Source organism: Drosophila serrata, unplaced genomic scaffold (assembly GCF_035046125.1).
Source record: "Drosophila serrata isolate PLE 108 unplaced genomic scaffold, ASM3504612v1 contig_240, whole genome shotgun sequence".
Lineage (NCBI taxonomy): Eukaryota > Metazoa > Arthropoda > Insecta > Diptera > Drosophilidae > Drosophila > Drosophila serrata.
In genome coordinates this window covers 10,643,235-10,666,139 of record NW_028257138.1, presented here as the reverse complement: position 1 = coordinate 10,666,139, position 22,905 = coordinate 10,643,235, and the positions used below count along the sequence as shown (strand labels likewise).

The 22,905-nt window shown below is 42.5% G+C and overlaps 8 protein-coding genes and 1 non-coding gene across 9 annotated transcripts; 6 read left to right on the top strand and 3 right to left on the bottom strand.

The window, feature by feature from the left end:
• Positions 1-278: 278 nt before the first annotated feature.
• LOC147644058 (U6atac minor spliceosomal RNA) lies at positions 279-376 on the top strand. Its single transcript, XR_015271374.1, has one exon. It is a non-coding gene; the product is annotated as a U6atac minor spliceosomal RNA (small nuclear RNA).
• Positions 377-993: 617 nt separating this feature from the next.
• Positions 994-1,606, top strand: Peritrophin-15b. The gene is made up of 2 exons (XM_020952195.2): positions 994-1,081; positions 1,149-1,606. Exons 1-2 carry the CDS (start codon positions 1,072-1,074, stop codon positions 1,418-1,420), a joined length of 282 nt encoding a protein of 93 aa, XP_020807854.1. The 5' UTR covers positions 994-1,071; the 3' UTR covers positions 1,421-1,606.
• Positions 1,607-6,251: 4,645 nt separating this feature from the next.
• Positions 6,252-6,877, bottom strand: Peritrophin-15a. The gene is made up of 2 exons (XM_020952198.2): positions 6,680-6,877; positions 6,252-6,585 (listed from the first exon to the last, which is right to left on the bottom strand). The coding sequence occupies exons 1-2, from the start codon at positions 6,687-6,689 to the stop codon at positions 6,293-6,295; spliced, it is 303 nt and encodes a 100-aa protein (XP_020807857.2). The 5' UTR covers positions 6,690-6,877; the 3' UTR covers positions 6,252-6,292.
• Positions 6,878-7,007: 130 nt separating this feature from the next.
• LOC110183837 (uncharacterized) lies at positions 7,008-8,504 on the top strand. The gene has a single exon (XM_020952187.2). The coding sequence runs from the start codon at positions 7,114-7,116 to the stop codon at positions 8,461-8,463; it is 1,350 nt and encodes a 449-aa protein (XP_020807846.2). The 5' UTR covers positions 7,008-7,113; the 3' UTR covers positions 8,464-8,504.
• Positions 8,505-9,270: 766 nt separating this feature from the next.
• On the top strand, positions 9,271-11,134 carry LOC110183847 (uncharacterized). The gene is made up of 3 exons (XM_020952197.2): positions 9,271-9,304; positions 9,372-10,365; positions 10,486-11,134. Exons 2-3 carry the CDS (start codon positions 10,050-10,052, stop codon positions 10,998-11,000), a joined length of 831 nt encoding a protein of 276 aa, XP_020807856.2. The 5' UTR covers positions 9,271-9,304; positions 9,372-10,049; the 3' UTR covers positions 11,001-11,134.
• A 411-nt stretch (positions 11,135-11,545) lies between these two features.
• Positions 11,546-13,090, top strand: LOC110183854 (uncharacterized). Its single transcript, XM_020952207.2, has one exon. The coding sequence runs from the start codon at positions 11,661-11,663 to the stop codon at positions 12,771-12,773; it is 1,113 nt and encodes a 370-aa protein (XP_020807866.2). The 5' UTR covers positions 11,546-11,660; the 3' UTR covers positions 12,774-13,090.
• fy (fuzzy planar cell polarity protein-like protein) lies at positions 12,782-14,492 on the bottom strand. The gene is made up of 3 exons (XM_020952206.2): positions 14,294-14,492; positions 13,107-14,221; positions 12,782-13,045 (listed from the first exon to the last, which is right to left on the bottom strand). Exons 1-3 carry the CDS (start codon positions 14,369-14,371, stop codon positions 12,988-12,990), a joined length of 1,251 nt encoding a protein of 416 aa, XP_020807865.1. The 5' UTR covers positions 14,372-14,492; the 3' UTR covers positions 12,782-12,987.
• emb (exportin-1 emb) lies at positions 14,482-20,067 on the top strand. The gene is made up of 7 exons (XM_020952200.2): positions 14,482-14,769; positions 15,125-16,949; positions 17,049-17,419; positions 17,537-18,016; positions 18,075-18,407; positions 18,470-18,835; positions 18,908-20,067. Exons 2-7 carry the CDS (start codon positions 15,458-15,460, stop codon positions 19,055-19,057), a joined length of 3,192 nt encoding a protein of 1,063 aa, XP_020807859.1. The 5' UTR covers positions 14,482-14,769; positions 15,125-15,457; the 3' UTR covers positions 19,058-20,067.
• Positions 20,057-22,896, bottom strand: Naglu (N-acetyl-alpha-glucosaminidase). The gene is made up of 2 exons (XM_020952201.2): positions 22,526-22,896; positions 20,057-22,466 (listed from the first exon to the last, which is right to left on the bottom strand). Exons 1-2 carry the CDS (start codon positions 22,880-22,882, stop codon positions 20,385-20,387), a joined length of 2,439 nt encoding a protein of 812 aa, XP_020807860.2. The 5' UTR covers positions 22,883-22,896; the 3' UTR covers positions 20,057-20,384.
• Between the last annotated feature and the right edge of the window lie 9 nt (positions 22,897-22,905).

Sequence of the window (22,905 nt, the reverse complement as noted above, 5' to 3'; positions counted from 1 at the left end):
ACTTGGAGTTGTCTGTCAAAAGTGTCATGTTGCAGGTGCCCAAAACAGGTAGTCAAAACCATTATTTTCAGTGTCAATGTCAAAAAAATAACAGAGTACTTATTAATAAAATATAATTAATATAAGTTCTCAAATGAATTATAAACTATAATTGTTAAACCTTAATAATAGTTCAAGTCAAGAAGTACCTATACCTATTTTTAGCTGAGCGCTTCGAATTCTCAAGTCATTATTCTGCGTAACGTGCATATAAAAGGCGGCAAGCAAACCACGATTTTGTGTTGTTTGGAAGGAGAGCCAGTTAGCACTCCCCTAGACAAGGATGGAACACACAAACGGACGGCTGGGCACAAGACAAAGCCGTTCACATTTTTTTTTTGTTGTTTTGCCTTTAAAAAAAATATTTAACTGAGATAACTGATGGCACAATTGCAGTAACGCAACCAATAAGTTTAATTTATTATTTTTATGAAAGCAATGGAACAAGATGTGCTGCGTCTCCCAGCACTATCTTTGTTCAAGGATCTCGTAGAGGTAGCTGTGTCGGAACGACTTCTTGAATCAATCTGCCTTCCTCATGATCACCTTGAACAAGGGGTATGAGATGGTATCGGTGCTAGTAGTACAGAGATCTATATGTCCCAATTTCAGGTATAGCTTCTCCTCAATATCCGGTAGCTAAACTCTAGAGGCAATAAAGTATAAATTCCCTGAGAGTTTATGGACTTAATCTTTTAACCTCTTATACATTTTGTAAGGCTTTTGCCTTAGGTGCACCTATCTTTAACTTATCTTGAACACTTTGTACAAGTAAAGTTTTAAATTGGGTATTAAATATAGTATTACGGTTTGTCTTTGGTTGCCGTCAACTAAGCAGCAGAGCACTATGTCGAGATACCGTCAGTGATACAAACACGATTATTTTTAAACGATTCCATGTTCGCTTGAAAATAGAATTTATCAAGTCAATAGTGGTAGACAGTAGTAGGATGTGTGATAATAACGCCTTAGATACGACGGTGCCATAAAAGACTGACTCCCATGCAATAAATTCAACTGAACACCAGCAACATGAAGACCGGTAAGTTAGGCTGTGGGAACGCTCCTTGGAAATATACAAGTTACTGAGAAAGGGACCTTTTTACCAGCTCTCGTCCTGCTTTTCCTGGCCCTCTTCGCGGCTGTATACGCCGACCAAGCCTGCGATCCCGATGGCAATGGCAAGCCTGACTGCACAGGACGCTCCGGACTAGTTGCCCGTGACTTCTGGGACCCAACCCATTTCTGGGAGTGCGACGCGACCGCCAATGCTAATCTTGTGGCTTGCCAACAAGGAACTGGATTTGACCCCAAGACCGGAGGATGCATCCCCTGGAGCCAATGGCAATGGTACGCGCCCTGCCCCGAAGTCACTGCTTGAGAAATAAACTGTGCCTATTGATAAATGTTGTAATTCTTTCAATTTTGACTTGAAATAGGATTGCAAGTATTTTTATAGCCCTCCAAAGGGTTGATTAACATTCAACAATCGAGTATGATGTTTTTATTAAGTCGCAATGGGAAACTATATCAAATATATGCCATAGGAACGAAAATTTAACAGAAATCCGTTTTTTTAATTTTTCCGTTTTTCAATATGGATTAGTCTCTGGGAAGAGCAAACGCAGCCAAAAAAAGAAATAAAAGTTCTCTAAAAAAATAAAAGAAAAGAAAGCTAACCTTAAAGGCACCATGGGATTCGGAATCTATCATAGCTATGCCAAAGATGAATTAATTTCAATTGGAAAACCACTTCTGTGTCTGCTTTTATTAGGATACTAGCATATTGGGCTTTCAAAACTTTACGAAATTCAGTAAAATTTTTTGTAGAATTGTTAAATTTTTAAATGCGTTATTCTTTTTTGATAACAATTTTGCTTAGAAATATAAACATAAATATATGACTTTTGGCAATCATTGGCTTTTTAGGGTTAGTATACCTACAAAACAAAACTCAAAACTATGTGTATTCTAGGTTTATTTAATCGATATTTTTATATGCTAATTTTTCTAAGTAAATCAAAGTATTTAAAAATCATATCTTAGCCAAAAATTAAATAGCTTCTAGTTCTGTGTTAGTTTTTATAAGGCTAACAAATCTGCATATTAAGCTTAAAAAATGTAAATTTTTGACCATTTTTATGTTGAAGATTTATTTATATATTGAACATTACTATATCGAATTAGTTGTTTACGCTGATCAAGAATATACATACATACATATATATATATGATTTATACGGTCGGAAACGAGTGCTATAAGCATTGGACTTAATTTATAATACCCTGGAAGGGTTTGAAACTATCATATTGGCAAGAAATCAATATTCGTGAATAATATATAATTATTATTAATTTATAATAAAGTTAGGCTGTTAACTTTGCGTATAGAAATCCCTAATATAAATTGCTGTATTACTTTAAATTTAAATAAAGTTACGAGCTTCATGGCAATAAGGGAACCAATTGGAAACTAGCTATCAATACTGATTCAAGATCTATACCTCTTATAACATCTACATATATTCATGAAATAAATTTCATGGTTAAGACTTACCGACTTGCATTCCTTAATTCCTTCCAGCGTAGGGTGACTTCAAGTAGGCTTATCATCGAAGTGAGCTTCTTCCATTGCAATAAAATGTATGATCAGTAACTAACTTTGAACACTAATAAACAATGACTTGCAACTTTTGTAACACAACACGTTTCTGAGACTTGGCCGGCAGAAGTCACTTCGTTCCGGGGATGTTAGAACGAGTTAGGAATCATAAGTACAGATGTGCGAGATTTGTTTTGGATCAAATTCAAGAGCAAGCTTTTTGAATGAAACTATTTAGTTGATCTTCTATATAATTTTGCAAGTTTATAAATTGGAGCATGCCAAATCGGTGGACTATATATATACATGAATATAGCTGATATAGGAACAATCGGACGATTTATAGAACTATGATCACAAATTAACTATGACCAGTAATTAACTATGATCAGTAAGTTTCTATGAACATTAATTAACTATGAGCAGTAAGTAACTCTGAATAGTAAGTATCTATGACCAGTAATTATCTTTGACCAGTAAGTATGCTAATCAGTTACTAACTTTGAACACTAATAAACACTGACTTGCAATTTTTGTAACACAACACGTTTCTGAGACGTGGCTGGCAGCAGTCACTTCGTTCCGAAGATGTTTGAACCAGTTGGGAATCATAAGTACAGATGTGCGAGATTTGTTTTGGATCAAATTTAAGAGCAAGCTATTTGAATGAAACTATTCAGTTGATCTTCTATATAATTTTGCAAGTTTATAAATCGGAGCATGCCAAATCGGTGGACTATATTTATACATGAATATAGCTGATATAGGAACAATCGGACGATTTATAGAACTATGATCAGTAATTAACTATGACCAGTAATTAACTATGATCAGTAAGTTTCTATGAACATTAATTAACTATGAGCAGTAAGTAACTCTGAATAGTAAGTATCTATGACCAGTAATTATCATTGACCAGTAAGTATCTATGAGCAGTAATTATCTTTGACCAGTAAGTATGCTAATCAGTTACTAACTTTGAACACTAATAAACAATGACTTGCAACTTTTGTAACACAACACGTTTCTGAGACTTGGCCGGCAGAAGTCACTTCGTTCCGGGGATGTTAGAACGAGTTAGGAATCATAAGTACAGATGTGCGAGATTTGTTTTGGATCAAATTCAAGAGCAAGCTTTTTAAATGAAACTATTTAGTTGATCTTCTATATAATTTTGCAAGTTTATAAATTGGAGCATGCCAAATCGGTGGACTATATATATACATGAATATAGCTGATATAGGAACAATCGGACGATTTATAGAACTATGATCACAAATTAACTATGACCAGTAATTAACTATGATCAGTAAGTTTCTATGAACATTAATTAACTATGAGCAGTAAGTAACTCTGAATAGTAAGTATCTATGACCAGTAATTATCATTGACCAGTAAGTATCTATGAGCAGTAATTATCTTTGACCAGTAAGTATGCTAATCAGTTACTAACTTTGAACACTAATAAACAATGACATGCAATTTTTGTAACACAACACGTTTCTGAGACGTGGCTGGCAGCAGTCACTTCGTTCCGGGGATGTTTGAACCAGTTGGGAATCATAAGTACAGATGTGCGAGATTTGTTTTGGATCAAATTTAAGAGCAAGCTATTTGAATGAAACTATTCAGTTGATCTTCTATATAATTTTGCAAGTTTATAAATTGGAGCATGCCAAATCGGTGGACTATATATATACATGAATATAGCTGATATAGGAACAATCGGACGATTTATAGAACTATGATCACAAATTAACTATGACCAGTAATTAACTATGATCAGTAAGTTTCTATGAACATTAATTAACTATGAGCAGTAAGTAACTCTGAATAGTAAGTATCTATGACCAGTAATTATCTTTGACCAGTAAGTATGCTAATCAGTTACTAACTTTGAACACTAATAAACAATGACTTGCAACTTTTGTAACACAACACATTTCTGAGACGTTGCTGGCAGCAGTCACTTCGTTCCGGGGATGTTTGAACTAGTTGGGAATCATAAGTACAGATGTGCGAGATTTGTTTTGGATCAAATTTAAGAGCAAGCTATTTGAATGAAACTATTCAGTTGATCTTCTATATAATTTTGCAAGTTTATAAATTGGAGCATGCCAAATCGGTGGACTATATATATACATGAATATAGCTGATATAGGACCAATCGGACGATTTATACAATTATGATCAGTAATTAACTATGACCAGTAATTAACTATGATCAGTAAGTTTCTATGAACATTAAATAACTATGAGCAGTAAGTAACTCTGAATAGTAAGTATCTATGACCAGTAATTATCATTGACCAGTAAGTATCTATGAGCAGTAATTATCTTTGACCAGTAAGTATGCTAATCAGTTACTAACTTTGAACACTAATAAACAATGACATGCAATTTTTGTAACACAACACGTTTCTGAGACGTGGCTGGCAGCAGTCACTTCGTTCCGGGGATGTTTGAACCAGTTGGGAATCATAAGTACAGATGTGCGAGATTTGTTTTGGATCAAATTTAAGAGCAAGCTATTTGAATGAAACTATTCAGTTGATCTTCTATATAATTTTGCAAGTTTATAAATTGGAGCATGCCAAATCGGTGGACTATATATATACATGAATATAGCTGATATAGGAACAATCGGACGATTTATAGAACTATGATCAGTAATTAACTATGACCAGTAATTAACTATGATCAGTAAGTTTCTATGAACATTAATTAACTATGAGCAGTAAGTAACTCTGAATAGTAAGTATCTATGACCAGTAATTATCTTTGACCAGTAAGTATGCTAATCAGTTACTAACTTTGAACACTAATAAACACTGACTTGCAATTTTTGTAACACAACACGTTTCTGAGACGTGGCTGGCAGCAGTCACTTCGTTCCGGGGATGTTTGAACCAGTTGGGAATCATAAGTACAGATGTGCGAGATTTGTTTTGGATCAAATTTAAGAGCAAGCTATTTGAATGAAACTATTCAGTTGATCTTCTATATAATTTTGCAAGTTTATAAATCGGAGCATGCCAAATCGGTGGACTATATATATACATGAATATAGCTGATATAGGAACAATCGGACGATTTATAGAACTATGATCAGTAATTAACTATGACCAGTAATTAACTATGACCAGTAATTAACTATGATCAGTATGTTTCTATGAACATTAAGTAACTATGACCAGTAAGTAACTCTGAATAGTAAGTATCTATGACCAGTAATTATCTTTGACCAGTAAGTATCTATGACCAGTAAGTATGTTAATCAGAAACTAACTTTGAACACTAATAAACAATGACTTGCAACTTTTGTAACACAACACATTTCTGAGACGTGGCCGGCAGAAGTCACTTCGTTCCGGGGATGTTAGAACGAGTTGGGAATCATAAGTACAGATGCAGGAGATTTGTTTTGAATCAAATTTAAGAGCAAGCTATTTGAATAAAACTATGGAGTTGATCTTATGAATACTTTTGATAGTTTATATATCGGAGCATGCCAAATAGGAACGTTGGCTGCTGTCGGTGTTCATCACTTTTCCTTTTCCCAAAATTGCAGTAGAAGTTCTAATTATTAAATAACAGCACAATAATCAGATAGCTTGCAATCATTTTTATTATTTAATAAAATAATTGAATTTAGGGACAACATGGAGACCATTGCCACTGATCCCATTCAACGCAGTCACCCACTTTCACATCGAAACCTCTTGGTTGTACCGTGCCATTTGCAAGTTGCAGCTCACATGGCACACCAACAGCTACGTTACTTGAGTTGCACCACCAATACCGGGTCGGATCAAAGAAGTTGCGGATCTTTACTCCTTGGTTGGTGGTGTTGGTGCAGTCGGGCTTGTTGTCTGAATTAGGATTGCACACGTAGTCCGCGGCATGGAGAGCCACAAAGAGGGCGAGGCAGCACAGTACTAGAGCTGAGGATCAGAGGATTGAAGAATGGTTGGTCGGTTAGTGCAAGGTTCGACGGTGCGTAGGTGCTATCGCGGCGAAGTCCCGCTGTTGACTTACCGGCTTTCATGGTTGTGCCTTTCGAATGTCTGTTTGATGGCGCGAAATGGCAACTTTATATACCTGAGCCAAGCACTGATACGAGCCTCTTCTGGCAATAATGGTTATCTCTCCGCCGCCGGGGGAACCTGTGCAAAATTCTATTTTGGCAAAAACATGGAATGCTTCGAATATAATCAAACCGTGTATCGCCCGCTGGTTGTGTCGATATCTCCCGTTTCGAAATTGAACTGACGCAAGCATTAGATAAGATGGGGACTTGGAAAGGTCAGTCCCTCCAAGTCTATTACTATTTTTAGCGATGGACATTTCTCTAAACGAGCACATATTATTTAGAGTGGCAGCTTTTGAAATCTAAAACCTCAGTAGGTGTCCCAAAATTGATCTGCTCCACACGGTAATGCTTCCAAATTCCTTGTGATTTAATCCTGACAATGGAATCGAAGGCCAAGCGTGGCCCGCGTCAGCAGGAAAACGGTCTGCCGAACACCATTGTGATTCAGCTGGTATCACCGCAGCCACAGACCATGCCCATCTCCGTGCACGCGATGTCATTACCTCCAGGATCCAAGACAACTGTGGAGCAGCAACGACGACCAGCACCTCCTGCTCCGAACAGATCAAAGAGCCCGGCAGCTCCGAACCCATCGCGCCTGCCATCCACAATGGGTCCAACGCAGAGGAGAAGAGCTCCGACAGAGGATTTTCGATATTCTCCTCCTCAATGCATCCAAACCAATAGTGACTCTCCTAATCAACCCCTGGGTCAGGGAAGGACTGTATGGATGGAGTATGTCTGTCATCCGGTAGAGAAGATGTCTTCCATCTATAGTCCGGCTCCTCCTGCTGATCTAAAGGAAACAGGGGGTCATTGTAGCTGCCATAACTGTCGTGTCCGGAGATCAGTCCCAGAACCGGAAAACTTCATAGAGAATCAGACATCGCCACGACTAAGTAGTAACTCGCAACGGCGGCAGGATTCAATGAGTTCGGAGGGCCATCGAGATCAGGCAACCAATACCGATGACCAACCACAGAACCTGGATTCCCTGAAAACAATCTGCGAGACCTTGGGTCAAGCCATTGTCACAGCAGCCATGGCGGCCTTAGAGGCCCATGCAAATTATTCGCCTGCCGATTCGACACCCAACCAGAGAAACATCCTGGCGCACACCCTGACTCAGATGATGGCCAAGTCGAAAAACACAGAATACCGAGAAAGCAAACCGCATTCGGTTAACTCGAACCGAAGGGCAGATTTTTTGAGCTCAATTCAACTTCTCAGTCCAACGGGATCTGGCTGTAAGATTGAGCGTCTTCGGTCTCCTAGCCACGAGTCAGTGGTATATCCGAAAACGCCGAGAGATACAATTATTGCCCCGGTGTGGGTCCCACAACCAGTGGACTTGGATTACAACACCATAGTGTCGGGCCCTTTACCTGGACTGTGTATCAAAAACAACCAGATTACTCAACATAGAGCTCATTCTACCGTTCGAAGAGTGCCAGTAAGAAAATTCCCATTGGTAAAGCAAGTCTGTGCCGGCGTCAAGGGTCTGAAAGGTCCTGCAATCAGGCGGCGGTTTCCCACAGAAGAGTTACCGCCAGTTCCACAGGAGAAGAACACTGGTCCCACATCTCCGAACGCTGTAGTGCCCGTGTTAAAACCACCGGAGGTTTTAGATCCTTCGCTGCCAGATCTAGCCGTTGTCACTTTGCCTCCAGATCCAGATCTCTGCAGCTATTCACAAACGGACGACCCCTGTTTGTGTAACAAAATTTAAACATTTTCGATCAATATACCAATATATATCAATGGAAAATATGCAGAAATATATGATTGAATAAAATATATAGCTATACCTAATCTTTATCTAAAAAACGAATCAAAAATTCATTTAAAATTAAACAATGATGTAGGAAAATAATCTTAACTAGTAAACGCAGTTAAAAAAGAATGAATCAGTTATCAACAATTTAGTGAAAATAAACCAATGATCTAAGAAATGGTAAAAAAAATAACTAAAATGGCCAAATAGTTAGGTTTAGTATGAGCAATGTTCCATTGAGGATGAGTTACTAAGTCAAAGTCGAAATTACGTATCCGACATGTGGAACAATCGTGTTTTTATTTAACTTTTTCTTAAATAACCCTGAATCGCTATTTAGACAAGCAACCCAGACCTAAGTTAACTCAAATGTTTGTTTATTCATTCATTTACTTGTCTCTCATTAAAAGCGCCTATAATAATTGCAGTATCACACATTTTTTGCAATAATTAACTACATATAAACTAAGCACATCCTGATTAGTTGCGATAAATCTCCAGGTTAAAAAGATAGTGTTATCTCCTGCACTAAGTAATCAACAAGGTAAGGATTTTTAAACACCAGTAGCTCACACGATTGGCTTAGATTAAACGCCGCATGTGATAAGCTCTGTGAAATGTTTCATATTTAAGCTTGCCGTGTCTTTTGGTGATAACAAAATTCTCCGAAATACCGGTACGATTCCAATAAGCTGATAAGGCGACACGTTTTCACAAGACATCCCCCTTTCTACATACTTGCAATCGAGTCGCGAATGCCGGAAACACAAGACACATCATTTCGCTGACATTTAAGGTAGTTTTGCATCTCCGCATCTTCGCATTTTGGACATACATCTAATAAATTGGTCGTGTTTTCCAAGTAATGTTTGCTGCTGCCGTTTGGTTGGTTGCACTCGCCCGGAACAGTGATAATTTCCTAAAAATTCTTAGCAGTGCTGCGATCTCTGTGACTTGAGTAGTTTCTGGCATTGGTTTCATGATATGTGTGTAAAATTATTAAAATGTAAGCTTAAGCACACTTAAGTTCAGTCGAAATATGGCAAGATATTTTGATTTTGATTGCGCTAATTATCACATTTAAATTATTTTTTTATAGGTTGTTGTAGAGTTTTTACTGCACGTTTAATAATACACTTATTGAAAGATATATAGCTTCTTAAAATCCTAAAGGTATCATTATTATATTATAACAGAAACGGGACACTTAAAGACTATTAGTGCAAAGTAAGTTATAAATATTAATCTTAAACATTAAAAATGTGTTACTTCAATAAGAAATGTATGGACATTTATTATGCTCATTCATTTATCGTTCGGTTAACTTAAGTTGCCAAATCTCAGAAAAGAGGAAAGGGGGTCTCGTTTTGACGAAACCCCTGGCCAAGGAAAGTGAAAATCCCCACGCGACGACTGGCGCAACTGATGGACGCAGCCAAGCAGACAATTCCAGACTTAAATTGCACAGCACAATTTGTCGCCAGTCGCTTGCAATTTTATTATAAAGACTTGATGTCAACGCGCCGGCGAGCTTAGTCAAAATGTTCACCTGCAAACGGAAGCTTCAGGCTGCAGTACAACTACTACTGCTACTCCTGAGCCTTCGGCTGGGATTTGGGCTGACGCAGAATTCCAGCCCTGAGCTAGCCACTGGACGCTCGGAGAATCAGCTTGATCTGCCTAGCTCGGTGGCTGCCAAGAGTTTTGAGCCACTACCAGAATTCTACAGAGGTCCAGGGTCAAGTTCCAACAATCATCATTCATTGGGAAGTGTGGGTGAAAGTCTCAGCGAAACATACAACAAGTGGAAAGCCTTAGGTAACAGTCAAGGAAATATCCAGGAGCGCATCAGTGTGGGTAGGTTTAAGAGATAGAGATATTAAAATACAAATCTGATTTGATGTGGTTCTTGCCGAGGGCTTCTGAGTCAACTGGCTAGGACATTAATCCCATTTTTTTATAATACCCCTTCATCAGGTCATCACCAAGGCAGTGCTGGAGCTGTCGCATCCCATGCTCCACCTGTGGGCAGCTTTGAGACTAACTCCCATCCATATCCCTATGAGTATTCTCACAGTAGCGGAGGTGCTGGACCTGGACTACCAGCTGGAGGTGCATCGGGGGCTTACTTTGGCAGTTCTAGTGTGGAGGCGCCGATTCCATTTGATGTGTACGGATCGCGTCCAGGTCATGGCTTGGGTCACAGCCATTATTCCACATCGGAATATGCGTATCCCTATCACTTGGATCACCATGAAGTAGCCACTCTCAAGGGGCCGGGATACGGAGAGGGACCATCTAAAGGCCTTTTAGCTAAAAGTTTCCTCATCCCTCTGGCCAGTGCTGCTGTCCTGGGAATTGCAGCCGCCTTGATAAGCAATCCCCTGCTCCTCCAACTAGGCACTGTATCTGGACTTGGAACGTCATTTGTCGGGAAACGTAAACGCCGGGCGGCAGGCTCTCGTCATCGCCTAAATCTGGTAACAACTTAAGCCCATAAACACATACCATTAATATGCCATTCACGAAAGAAGGACAAAAAGAAAAAATCCACATCCCTATTCAATGAATTTTTATCAATAAGTAGTAATACCTGATAAGACTTTGATTAAAAATGGTAAACAAAGTGTGCGAATTGAACTTGGAACCCCAACATATTCAAAATATGGGTAATAATCTTTTCCATTAAGACTCGAAGAAAGGTGTTATCAAGCAGTAAATATCATGTAGTGGTAAATCATTTAGGGGCTCTTTACTGCATAATAACCGCCGCATACCATGGGTTTCGATAATTCATTTTAGATTTATACTTTATGCACATACTTATATATATTCATAAAGGTGTTACCTATAATATTGAATTAAATATAGAAAGTGAAAAAGAAAGCGTATTTTTACCCAAAATTTTCGTTTACTCAAAAACTGCTTTATAAATTTCAATTTCTGTAATTCAAGCTCATTTCCGGTCATAGAGCGGGAACTATCGTAAAGTATTTCAAAAGATCACACATCGGAGAAACATCGATGTCAAGCAGATCGATTGTGGCTTAACGATGTTATTTCAATGTTTGTCCCACCTCTACTAGGCGGCAGAATAACAAACAAAAAGAAAAACACACGTAAAATGTTGTAGTACTAAAAATAAAAGTGAAATGTGCTCGAAGCGGAGTTTGAGTGTCCTTGCTGACACCGAAGATGAACAGGAGAACCCGCCGAAGAACACCTCGAAATCGCTCTGCCAACACACATCAACAGAATTCACCGGCTCACCAAAGGCCAACAATGTTTTGGGCGATTCCTTGTCCATACAAAGAAGGAATAAAATTTCCAAGTTCGAGGAATCCTGGCTGGCTCTAAATAAGTCATGTATGGGCCAAAGCCTGATGGATGCTTCCATGGATACCAGTTGGACAAGTTCTCTGTCAACAAAGGCCCGAACTAAAGCTTTGCCAATCTCCACTTACCAGAGTTCTCCGAGGACTCCTCCTGCCATATCCCGGTCGAGTTTTTCCTCTACGTTCCAGACATCCCGCCGATGGAACACATTAATGAGCGAAGAATCCTGTAGAAAGTCTCCGCTGGCTTCACCTTTGATGACAGATAAAAGTCCTCAAATATTATCCTCTTCCTTTAAGACGTCGCGGCTATGGAGCAAGTTAATAGGCGAAGAATCCTCTCAGACGATTAGTTATAACTCTCCAAAGACTTCTCCGTTAATTGAAAAATCAAACGAGATCCCTCGCAGATTATCCTCTTCCTTGAAGACATCTCAGCGTTGGAACGACTTGATGAGCGATCATTCGCTGAATGAATCTAGTTGTACGGACGATAGCCATGTGGAATCTTCGCCAGTCATCCGTCTAGTACCGGATCAACCCTCCCAGTATCTGCCCAGCAGCAGCCAGAAAAGAGTCATTCCAAAGTCCCATATACACGCCGTCAAGGGAGGCTATGCCGACAGCTTCCAGCGGTTGCTAAAGAGCGTGCGAATGGATCAGCGCCATTTGAGTAGCAGGGAACCAACCCATAGCGGTCACGTGTTGGCTATAACCGAGGAGTTTAACGTAACAATGGCTCTAGTAGAGACCGAGAGCCAACAATGCAGTCCAAGCTCTAGTTTTAATATTATATTACAATCAAAACAATCAAAAAATGTAAAAGTTGGCTCTAAGGTGCAGTTCTACCTAAATCCCAAAATTAAGCCATTAGAACTGACCAACAAGCAATTGGTCTATTGTCAGCCACATAATGTAATCGTATTATAAAGACAGGCTTTAGTTGTAAATATTAAATGTATAAAAATACTGCATATAATGAAGTAATTTCAAAAAGGAAATTCGTTATGTTTAAGTATAATGCAGGATTTGTTTGAAATACTTAATAATTATGATCTATAATGTATATTCCCTATGCCCATATGGTTACTTGTAAAAAATATCAATAAATCAGTCTTTAAGAAGTTAAAATGTAAAGAAGCTTTCACCAGCAAACAGACTTCTCCTGCAATATGTTTCCATGGATGCGTTGCGCCAAAAATCTGTAAATAAATAAAATGTTTAACAACTACCGTCCAAAGAATAACATTTTCAAAATCATACCTCATTGCATGTGTGGGCACGGCTGCCACGAAGAGTAGAAATAGGACGTTGCCCAGATCATCCGCATGGGCGTAGCACTTGTGATAGTCCGAGCAACTGTACTGATCCAACAGCATCGTTTTATTTCCCGACGATGTCTCCGACTCGAATTGATGCACTGCATCCATGGTCTGGTCGAAGAACTTCTTGAGTATGTCGAGGCGTTGCAAATCGCCGGCAATGATGCGTTTAACACTCGCAGACTGATTGAGATTCCTGGTAAACAAACTCTTACGAGAATGTCGGTTTAGCAGGATGATGGCCAGTACATTGCCATCAATATCCAGGTGCTCTGGCAAGCTGCGTGGCATGCAGCGCTCCGCGGCGGCCAGAAGGTTACCCTCGTTTCGGTAAGCACTCATCGCATGGGCATGCAACTCGCGAAACGAGGCATTCTCGGCTCCGCACAGCACACACAAGGCGGTATTTGGCGCCACAGGAATGCTGACAAATCGATAGGCTATATTGGGACTCTTTACGGGCAAGTAGACGGGCACATCGTGCTGCAGGGTGCTTGACGAGTTGAGCAGGAATAGCAGGAGCTCCCGATCCCTAGTGTCCAGGTCCCACCACCCCTCAGTGGCCACGGCGATCCGATGGCCCACTACCAGGCAGCAGAACAACGAGCCGCAATGCCCACTGAACTCATTGAGGCACTGCAGCAGCTGGCCATTCTCCGAGGCCAGCAGACAGTCGGTGTAGCCCAGAAGTTGTGTACCCGCGCAGGCTGCCTCCAGAATGGCGTCCACAATGGGCACATACTTCTTGGCATCCTTCTTCAGCCGCTCTAGCAGCGTGGCGTGCGCCATCTCGGCAGTACGAGTGATGAACATGGCAATTGCCCCAAAAACAAGATCCGCAAGCGTCTGGAGCAACTGCACCGATCCCAAGCCACAGGCGCAGACAATCAAGGTGATGGCATTCTGATCCCGCCAGATATAGGTCCACTCCTCTGCGTCCGCCGAGCTCTGATACTGTACGGGCTGCTTGCTGGTCGTGGTGGCCTCCAGTTGAATTCCCAGCGACTTGAAGAACATATGAAAGCCGTTGAGCGAAGCCACCGTGGAGAAGGGCAACTGTAAAATGACAACAAAAGGTGGTTGTTAAGTGACTTCGCCTATAAGCCCTTATGTACATTTTTCACTTACATTTTCACACTCCCCCTTCTTGCGAGTAAACACCGGTAAGCCGCCATTTGTTGTCAAACATAACAAATAAATAGACATTACGTGCTCTGCTTCTTTCCAAAAATCTGCAACGTCGACCTAGAACACTTACAAGCTTCCATCCCTATCGCTTAGATCGGCAATCGATATGTTTGCACTGGGCTACATAATTTTATATTTTAAACATATCGATAGAATGTGAAAAGTTGGCTTTCCCTTTGTTTTCTTCTCTCTTGCTTCTAGAGAACAAATAATTTTTATTCCAAGGACTAGGACTCAAAACACACATTTCTTGATACACGACGTTGCTTCTTCTCGAATGTATTAAATTCGATAGTTAGGTTTTTTAGTGTATTTTCACTTTGGTATTTTTAAACCGTCGCGAAACGGCAACACTTATTGCATTTCGCATTGTCCGTGTCGTCGATTTCTGCTCTTTTTCTGGAATTGGTAAAAAGGTGAGCTAGATATGTGAAAAGCGCCATGGGGGCTGCAATTGGGGCAGCGGGGCGCCGCAAACGCGTGCAAACAGTTGCGGCGATCACGAAATACCGCCGGAGTTCGCCCGTCGCAATAGCAGCGGCGGCGGCGATGCGCTCCCCCTGTGGCTGTGTGCGTGCATGTGTCGCACGCGTGTGTGTGAGTGTGCGAAAAAGTGTAAGCGCGCGCAGGCAGTAAGCGTGCGCTTGTAGTTGTAAGAGTGTGTTCCAAAAAAGAAAATAAGAAAATAAAAAAAAGAAATATGGATGCCTGCCTGCGGTACCTAAAAGCGCAATAAAACTAACGTCAATTTTTACGCTCGCTCTTTTGCAGCTCCAGGCCCAGTCCCGGCACGAGATCCAGATCCCGATCCAGATCCAGATCAAGAGTTGCCGCTCCTCACCATCACCGTCACAGTAAGAAGAAGAAGCAGGAGAGAAGAGGAAGACGCAGAAGTGGAAACTAGCCGCTGCCGCACAGCCCAGCACAGCTTAGCTCAGCTCAGTCCAGTCCATAGAGTGCCACAATACCTCAGCCAGCCCAGCTCAGCTCAGGTTAGCTTAGCCCAGCTCAGCCGGAGGAGGAAGCGAAGAAGCTATCAAGATTAACGCGGACACAGCTGCGAACGAGCGACGCAGACGCGAACGCCGCTTCTATTACAAAGCGATGGCGACGATGTTGACGTCGGACGAGGCGGGCAAGTTGCTCGACTTCTCGCAGAAGCTGGACATAAATCTGCTGGACAAGATCGTCGAGGTGGTGTACACATCGCAGGGCGAGCAGCTGCGCCTCGCCCAGGACATACTCACCACGCTAAAGGAGCATCCGGAGGCATGGACGCGGGTGGACAGCATCCTGGAGTATTCACAGAACCAGCAGACCAAGTTCTATGCACTGCAAATCCTCGAGGAGGTGATCAAGACCCGCTGGAAGGTGCTGCCGCGCAACCAGTGCGAGGGCATTAAGAAGTATGTGGTCAGTCTGATCATTAAAACGTCCTCGGATCCCATCATCATGGAGCAGAACAAGGTTTATCTCAACAAGCTGAACATCATTCTGGTGCAGATCCTGAAGCGCGAGTGGCCACGCAACTGGGAGACCTTCATCAGCGACATTGTCGGTGCGTCCAAGACAAACGAGAGCCTGTGTATGAACAATATGGTTATACTGAAAAACCTCAGCGAGGAGGTTTTCGACTTCTCCCAGGGCCAGATCACGCAGACCAAGGCCAAGCATCTAAAGGACACCATGTGCTCCGAGTTCTCGCAGATCTTTACGCTCTGCTCGTTCGTCCTAGAGAACTCGATGAATGCGGCACTTATTCACGTAACGCTGGAGACCCTACTGCGCTTCTTGAATTGGATTCCATTGGGCTACATCTTTGAGACGCCGCAGATTGAGACGCTGATCTTCAAGTTCCTCAGCGTGCCCATGTTCAGGAACGTGACCCTGAAGTGCCTGTCCGAGATCGCCGGCTTGGCGGCGACAAACTACGATGAAAACTTCGCAACGCTCTTCAAGGACACGATGGTGCAGCTCGACCAGATCGTTGGCCAAAACATGAACATGAACCATGTCTTCAAGCACGGCAGTGACACGGAACAGGAGCTGGTCCTCAACCTGGCCATGTTCCTGTGCACCTTCCTCAAGGAGCACGGTAAACTGGTGGAAGACGCCAAGTATGTGGACTATCTAAACCAGGCACTTATGTATCTGGTGATGATTAGCGAAGTGGAGGACGTAGAGGTGTTCAAGATCTGCCTGGAGTATTGGAACAGTCTGGTAGAGGACCTGTACAACTCGGAGTTCTTTCACCCGAACCTGGAGTCCTCGAAGAGGCAGCAGGTGTATCCCCGGCGTCGCTTCTACGCCCCCATCCTGTCCAAAGTGCGCTTTATTATGATCTCGCGCATGGCCAAGCCCGAGGAGGTGCTGGTGGTGGAAAACGAGAACGGAGAGGTGGTGCGCGAGTTCATGAAGGACACCAACTCTATTAATCTGTACAAGAATATGCGCGAGACGCTGGTCTTTCTCACTCACTTGGACTCTGTTGACACGGACCGCATCATGACGCTGAAGCTGCTAAACCAGGTCAACGGCTCGGAATTCTCCTGGAAGAACCTGAACACGCTGTGCTGGGCCATTGGCTCGATATCGGGTGAGATGTTTATAAATAATTTTGTTTACAAGTTTTGTGTTGCTTTTTTTGCATCGTTAGCTAAATTGACATTTTCTTGTTGCCTTTCCTTTGCTTCAGGTGCTTTTTGTGAAGAGGATGAAAAACGCTTTCTGGTCACCGTCATCAAGGATCTGCTGGGCCTGTGCGAGCAGAAGAAGGGCAAGGACAACAAGGCAATCATCGCATCAAATATCATGTATGTGGTGGGCCAGTATCCGCGCTTCCTGCGCGCCCACTGGAAGTTCCTCAAGACGGTAGTCAACAAACTGTTCGAATTTATGCACGAGACGCACGATGGCGTCCAGGACATGGCCTGCGACACATTCATTAAGATCGCGATCAAGTGCCGCCGCTACTTTGTCACCATTCAGCCGAATGAGGCATGCACCTTCATCGACGAGATTCTCAGCACAATGAGCAGCATCATCTGCGATCTGCAGCCACAGCAGGTGAGCCTAAAATCTATTGGTATTTATATATATATTTAAAATTAATAATTATTTGATGCCAAAATTAAAGGATGATCAAGACAAATAATAATAATTAATGCTGCAATCTATTCGCAGGTTCATACATTTTATGAAGCTGTCGGCTACATGATCTCGGCCCAGGTAGATCAGGTGCAGCAGGATGCACTCATCGAGCGCTACATGCAACTGCCCAATCAGGTGTGGGATGACATTATATCACGCGCCTCCAAGAACGTTGACTTCTTGAAAAACATGACCGCCGTAAAGCAGCTGGGCAGCATTCTCAAAACGAATGTGGCTGCCTGCAAAGCCCTGGGGCATGCCTATGTCATTCAGCTGGGTCGTATCTACCTGGACATGCTGAATGTGTACAAGATCACCTCGGAGAACATCATTCAGGCCATCGAGGTGAATGGCGTCAATGTGAACAATCAACCCCTGATCAAGACCATGCATGTGGTGAAAAAGGAGACGCTCAATCTGATATCGGAATGGGTGTCGCGCTCCAACGACAATCAGTTGGTGATGGACAACTTTATACCGCCTTTGCTGGACGCTATACTATTAGACTATCAGGTGAGGTCTCTACAAGATATTTTATGTAGATGCGGATACTAATCTGTCTCCTTTATAGCGTTGCAAAGTTCCATCGGCGCGGGAGCCAAAGGTCCTGAGTGCGATGGCAACCATTGTGCATAAACTGCGCCAGCATATCACCAATGAAGTACCAAAAATATTTGACAACGTCTTCGAGTGTACACTGGACATGATCAACAAGAACTTCGAGGACTTCCCCCAGCACCGGCTCAGCTTCTACGAGCTTCTGCAGGCGGTCAATGCGCACTGTTTCAAGGCGTTCCTCAATATACCGCCGGCTCAATTCCGGCTGGTCTTTGATTCGGTGGTGTGGGCCTTCAAGCACACCATGCGCAATGTGGCCGACATGGGCCTGAATATCCTTTTCAAGGTAAGAGTTTAGTGCGACTAACAGAAATTGCAAAATACTAATACCTATCCCATATTACACAGATGCTGCAAAACCTGGAACAACATCCGGCTGCGGCGCAGAGCTTCTATCAGACCTACTTTACGGACATTCTGATGCAGATTTTCTCGGTTGTTACCGACACCTCTCATACGGCCGGTCTGCCCAATCATGCAACCATTCTGGCGTACATGTTCTCCTTGGTTGAGAACAGAAAGATCACCGTTGATCTGGGTCCGATCCCAGATAACATGATATTCATTCAAGAGTACGTGGCCTCTCTGCTGAAATCGGCGTTCAATCACTTGTCCGATAATCAGATCAAGGTCTTTGTGACGGGGCTCTTCAATTTGGACGAGAATGTGCAAGCATTTAAGGAGCATTTGAGAGACTTCCTTATACAAATTCGCGTTAGTATTGTAGTTTAAGAAGTGTTAAATAAATAAGCAAGTTCCATTGGTTTACTCTTTGTGCATTTACAGGAGGCCACCGGTGAGGACGATTCCGATTTGTATCTGGAGGAGCGCGAGGCGGCCCTGGCTGAGGAGCAGTCCAACAAGCACCAGATGCAGCGTAATATTCCAGGCATGTTAAATCCGCACGAGTTGCCCGAGGATATGCAGGACGAGTAGGTGTCGCGCGATAGAGTGTTTTAGTTGATGCTTGATAATGGAGATGTTTATGGTATGAGGATGATGATGATAATGATGAATGAGTGTCTCTCGAGCGCGAAAGAGTATAAATGTTTGTTTGATTGAATGCATATAAGTACGTTATATATATATAAATACACCCACACATACACGACCCCCCCACATACACAAAAGTGCATACCTACACATAGAAGGAGTTGCGATTAATGGTGAATGATGAGTATATATGGTTATTCTTGCGCAATTACATACATTAATAAGATTAACATATTATTGCGCAATGTCCTGGATCCCACGAGCCCAGAGGAGCCCCTAACCAATTCCCGCCCAACCATCCAGATTATATAGTTGTAAACTCCCGTCATTTTCTACACTAAAATGCAACTCAGCAGATACGAAAGATTCAAGCTTAATCGTACTAATAATATATGTTTGTTTGGAATTTTTTAAACGAGTATTTGTGTAGAAATATCAAGTATGAATGAATATTTGACCGATAAAACACACACAAAATCACCCACACAAACAGAGCAAAAGAAACAAGATATATAAACGAAAGTAAAAAAAGGAATAAGAAAAACTTAAAGTAAAATTTAATTGTAGTAGACTTAAACAGCGATCAGGAGCAGGCAGAAGTAACAAAATTATATATATATATATAAATATATATATATATGCAATCGTTTTGCATAAAGTTAGCATTAGCTCGATGATTATGATGGAGATGTGAACGCAGATTAAGGAGACGATGAACAAGCAAACATGCCGCATCATATAACCAGAAACAACAGCAGCAACAAATTCATGCAATGTGTGAAGAAATAGAACTAAAACGCAAATATTCAAAAGAAAAATACATCAAGAAAACAAACACACCACAAAATAACCATAGAAATGCGTATTAATGATGTGTTTAAATTTTTACATAATTAGTTTGTACAATAATTTAAATAAAAATCAATTAAAACTACTTTGATGTATGATGCGAATTATCCGTGTGCAAGTTTTCTATTTTTATTGGTTACCTTGTAATTATTTTTTAAAGGAATACATTGTATGGCAAAGCTGCCCAGGCAGGTTCACCAAGCACCTTACAGTTGGCTACAAATCCAATTACAGCATCCAAATCTCTTTCAATTTCTTTTCCTGACTGGTCATAGAAAAAGTTAAACATATTTTTATACACGTCCGATAATCAATTAATTTAATATAATCAAAGTCCAACTTGACTTGCAAGCTTACAACATTAAAATTGGTCATAAAAGTTTGAATTTTGACAGAAAAGTAAAAGTTTTAGGGAAAAAAATTAACAATGAGCACCCAACTTTTTCGGCACCAATAGTCGATTGTTGTGGAGAAATTGCGAGTCCCTGGTAAGAGCCTTCCAGTTTTCGAAAAGGTTTTGTGAAATAAACCAGGTCTGGCCAACTGGATCCACAGGATAAAGATAGCTTTTGTTGCTAAACGGCAGTTCAATATTCTGTGAAACCTTTTGCTTAAAGGCGGTGCCATTGAAGGGTCGCTGGGAGTAAAGGGCCACAGTCACATCCTCCAAGAAAAGCCTCCAACGAGGCCGGTAATAATCCATCACCAGGCCCGACCACTGTTTGCATGCATAGTCCAAGATCTGGCCATCGGGACCCCATGCGGTTATCTGATTCCTGGCATTAAATTCAAAGTTGCTCAAGTCTTCAGGCTCAGGAGCCACCCGCTTGGCCTGCTCCAGCCAGGTTCCGAGTAAGAAATTCTTGCCGCTGGCCAAGATCAGCTCCATATCATCGAACAACTGCAGCAGCTTGGAGCTAAGATACTCGAAGCGGGTCACCTGTCGTTTCCTGTAAGCCGACTTCAGGTTGACATACAACTGATCTGCGCTTATCTGCAAATACTGCCTGGATATATCCACCAGATCGTGCTCATACATCTCATATCTGTCATCCTCCAAAGGTATTATGGCCCTGGCGGAGAGCAGCAAATGCCAGGCCTCCAATATGTCGCTTGAATTATACCAAGTGAAGGGATCCTGGTTGAAGGAAGGTCTTCGGGTCACCACATATTGTCCCCGCATCTTCTGTAGGCCGCGAAAGGAATAGACACTGTTCTTTAACAACAGCCAAGCCTGCTCCAGTCGCTCATCTTGGACGCCATAGCGAGTGAGGGCAAAGTTCCGGAACCAGCTGTCCAAGTCCAAGGATGAAGAGCTCCAGCCGCGCTCCATGGTCAGGGAATACATAACATAATTCTGATTTATGCCCTCGGGTGTGATTCCTGTACCCACCCAGCTGATGTTGGGCATTCGACGTGCGTTCTCGATTCCTGAATTTATCAGCTTGGCGGATCCGAACATGCCCAGCGTTCCGCCAAAGTTGTGGAGCATGCACCAGATGAAAGGCTGTCCAAAGTAGGACTGCGTTAGCTCGTACTGTGGAAACTGTTCGCTCTGGAGATCCAGCACTAAAATCCTGCCGCGTGGAACTGCCGTGAGAAAGGCCTTCGCCATGTCCGTCGTCCAGAAGGGATTCTTCACAAACATCCAGCCTTGTAGCAGCCAAATTGCCTGAGGATCGACTTCCCTCATGGATTCATGTATCGCTGCCGCCGTAGAACGCATATATTCGGGTTTAGCCACCGGAGGCTCCAGCTCATTGAAGGGGTCGCAAAAGAATATATGATTAGATCCATAGGTTGCCACCACACGACTCAGAAAGCTCTTGGCTATTTCTTGAAAGAGTGGCTCTGTGGGCTCCACAAACAGACCGCAGCAGTAGCGATCAGGAAACGAGTTCCAACGCTGCACCTCCGCGAATGTAGAGTTCGGATGCAGACGCTTCAGGGCGCGTGGCACATGGCCTGCGAAGGCAGGAAGTGCCACACTCATGCCCAGGTTTCGCTGGGCCGTTAAAATCTCCTGCTGTAGCAGTAGCTGAAAATGCATCCACTTCGGCTTCAAGGGTCCAGCCCATCCCCGGATGTTGCCCATGCGCTGCCATGCCTGAAAGGCAGGCCCAGCCAAATGGTCATCGATCTCCTCCTGAGTAAGTCCCATCTCTGTGTACACTTCTGTCCAAATAGCTTCCTGGACGGGAGCAATGGTCAGGCTGATGCCCATCAGGGCCATCCAATCGATGTGACGACGCCACTGCTCGAATCCCCACCACGCAAAGCTGTAGCTCCAGGTGCACACGTTCTGGTGATACATTATTGGACTGCCAGAGGTGGACTCAATGGTCACATTGGACAGCTGCAGATTTGAGGGCAGCTCAATGCGCATCTTAAACCAGTCCACATCCTTGTTAAGGACATTTTTAAGGTAGTAATGAAAGGCCTTGCAAACGCAGACGCCATCCCAGCCCGTCAGCAGAATCCTTCCATTGTCCAGCATGCTGATCTGCGCAAAAATATTCCAGTTAATAGTAAAAAACAAATAAAAATAGCACCGGAACCAACCTTAAAACTTCTTGCCGCCATTTCCTTGCTGACCGCCACCTGGAAAAGCTGTGAATATGATCGCAATCCGATCAACCTGGTGATTACTGCCCTTGCAGCCGCCTCCTGAACCTTTGCTGGAGTATTAGGCGCCAAGTGGACAGCCATCTGACGTCCCAGATCAGGACCATCATCCGCATTCAGCTTCCATTCCAATGCCTGTCCGCATTGTGGACAAAGAACCGCTAGCAAGGCCAAGGCCAGTGTGAGTGTCAGCTGCATCATCTTCGCTTCGTAGCTGTACTGCCTCTGCCATGTGTCAATGTCAACGAAACATAAATGACTGACGGACGACTGACTGACAGCACTTCCTCTCATCTCCCAATTGAGACGCTCTCGGA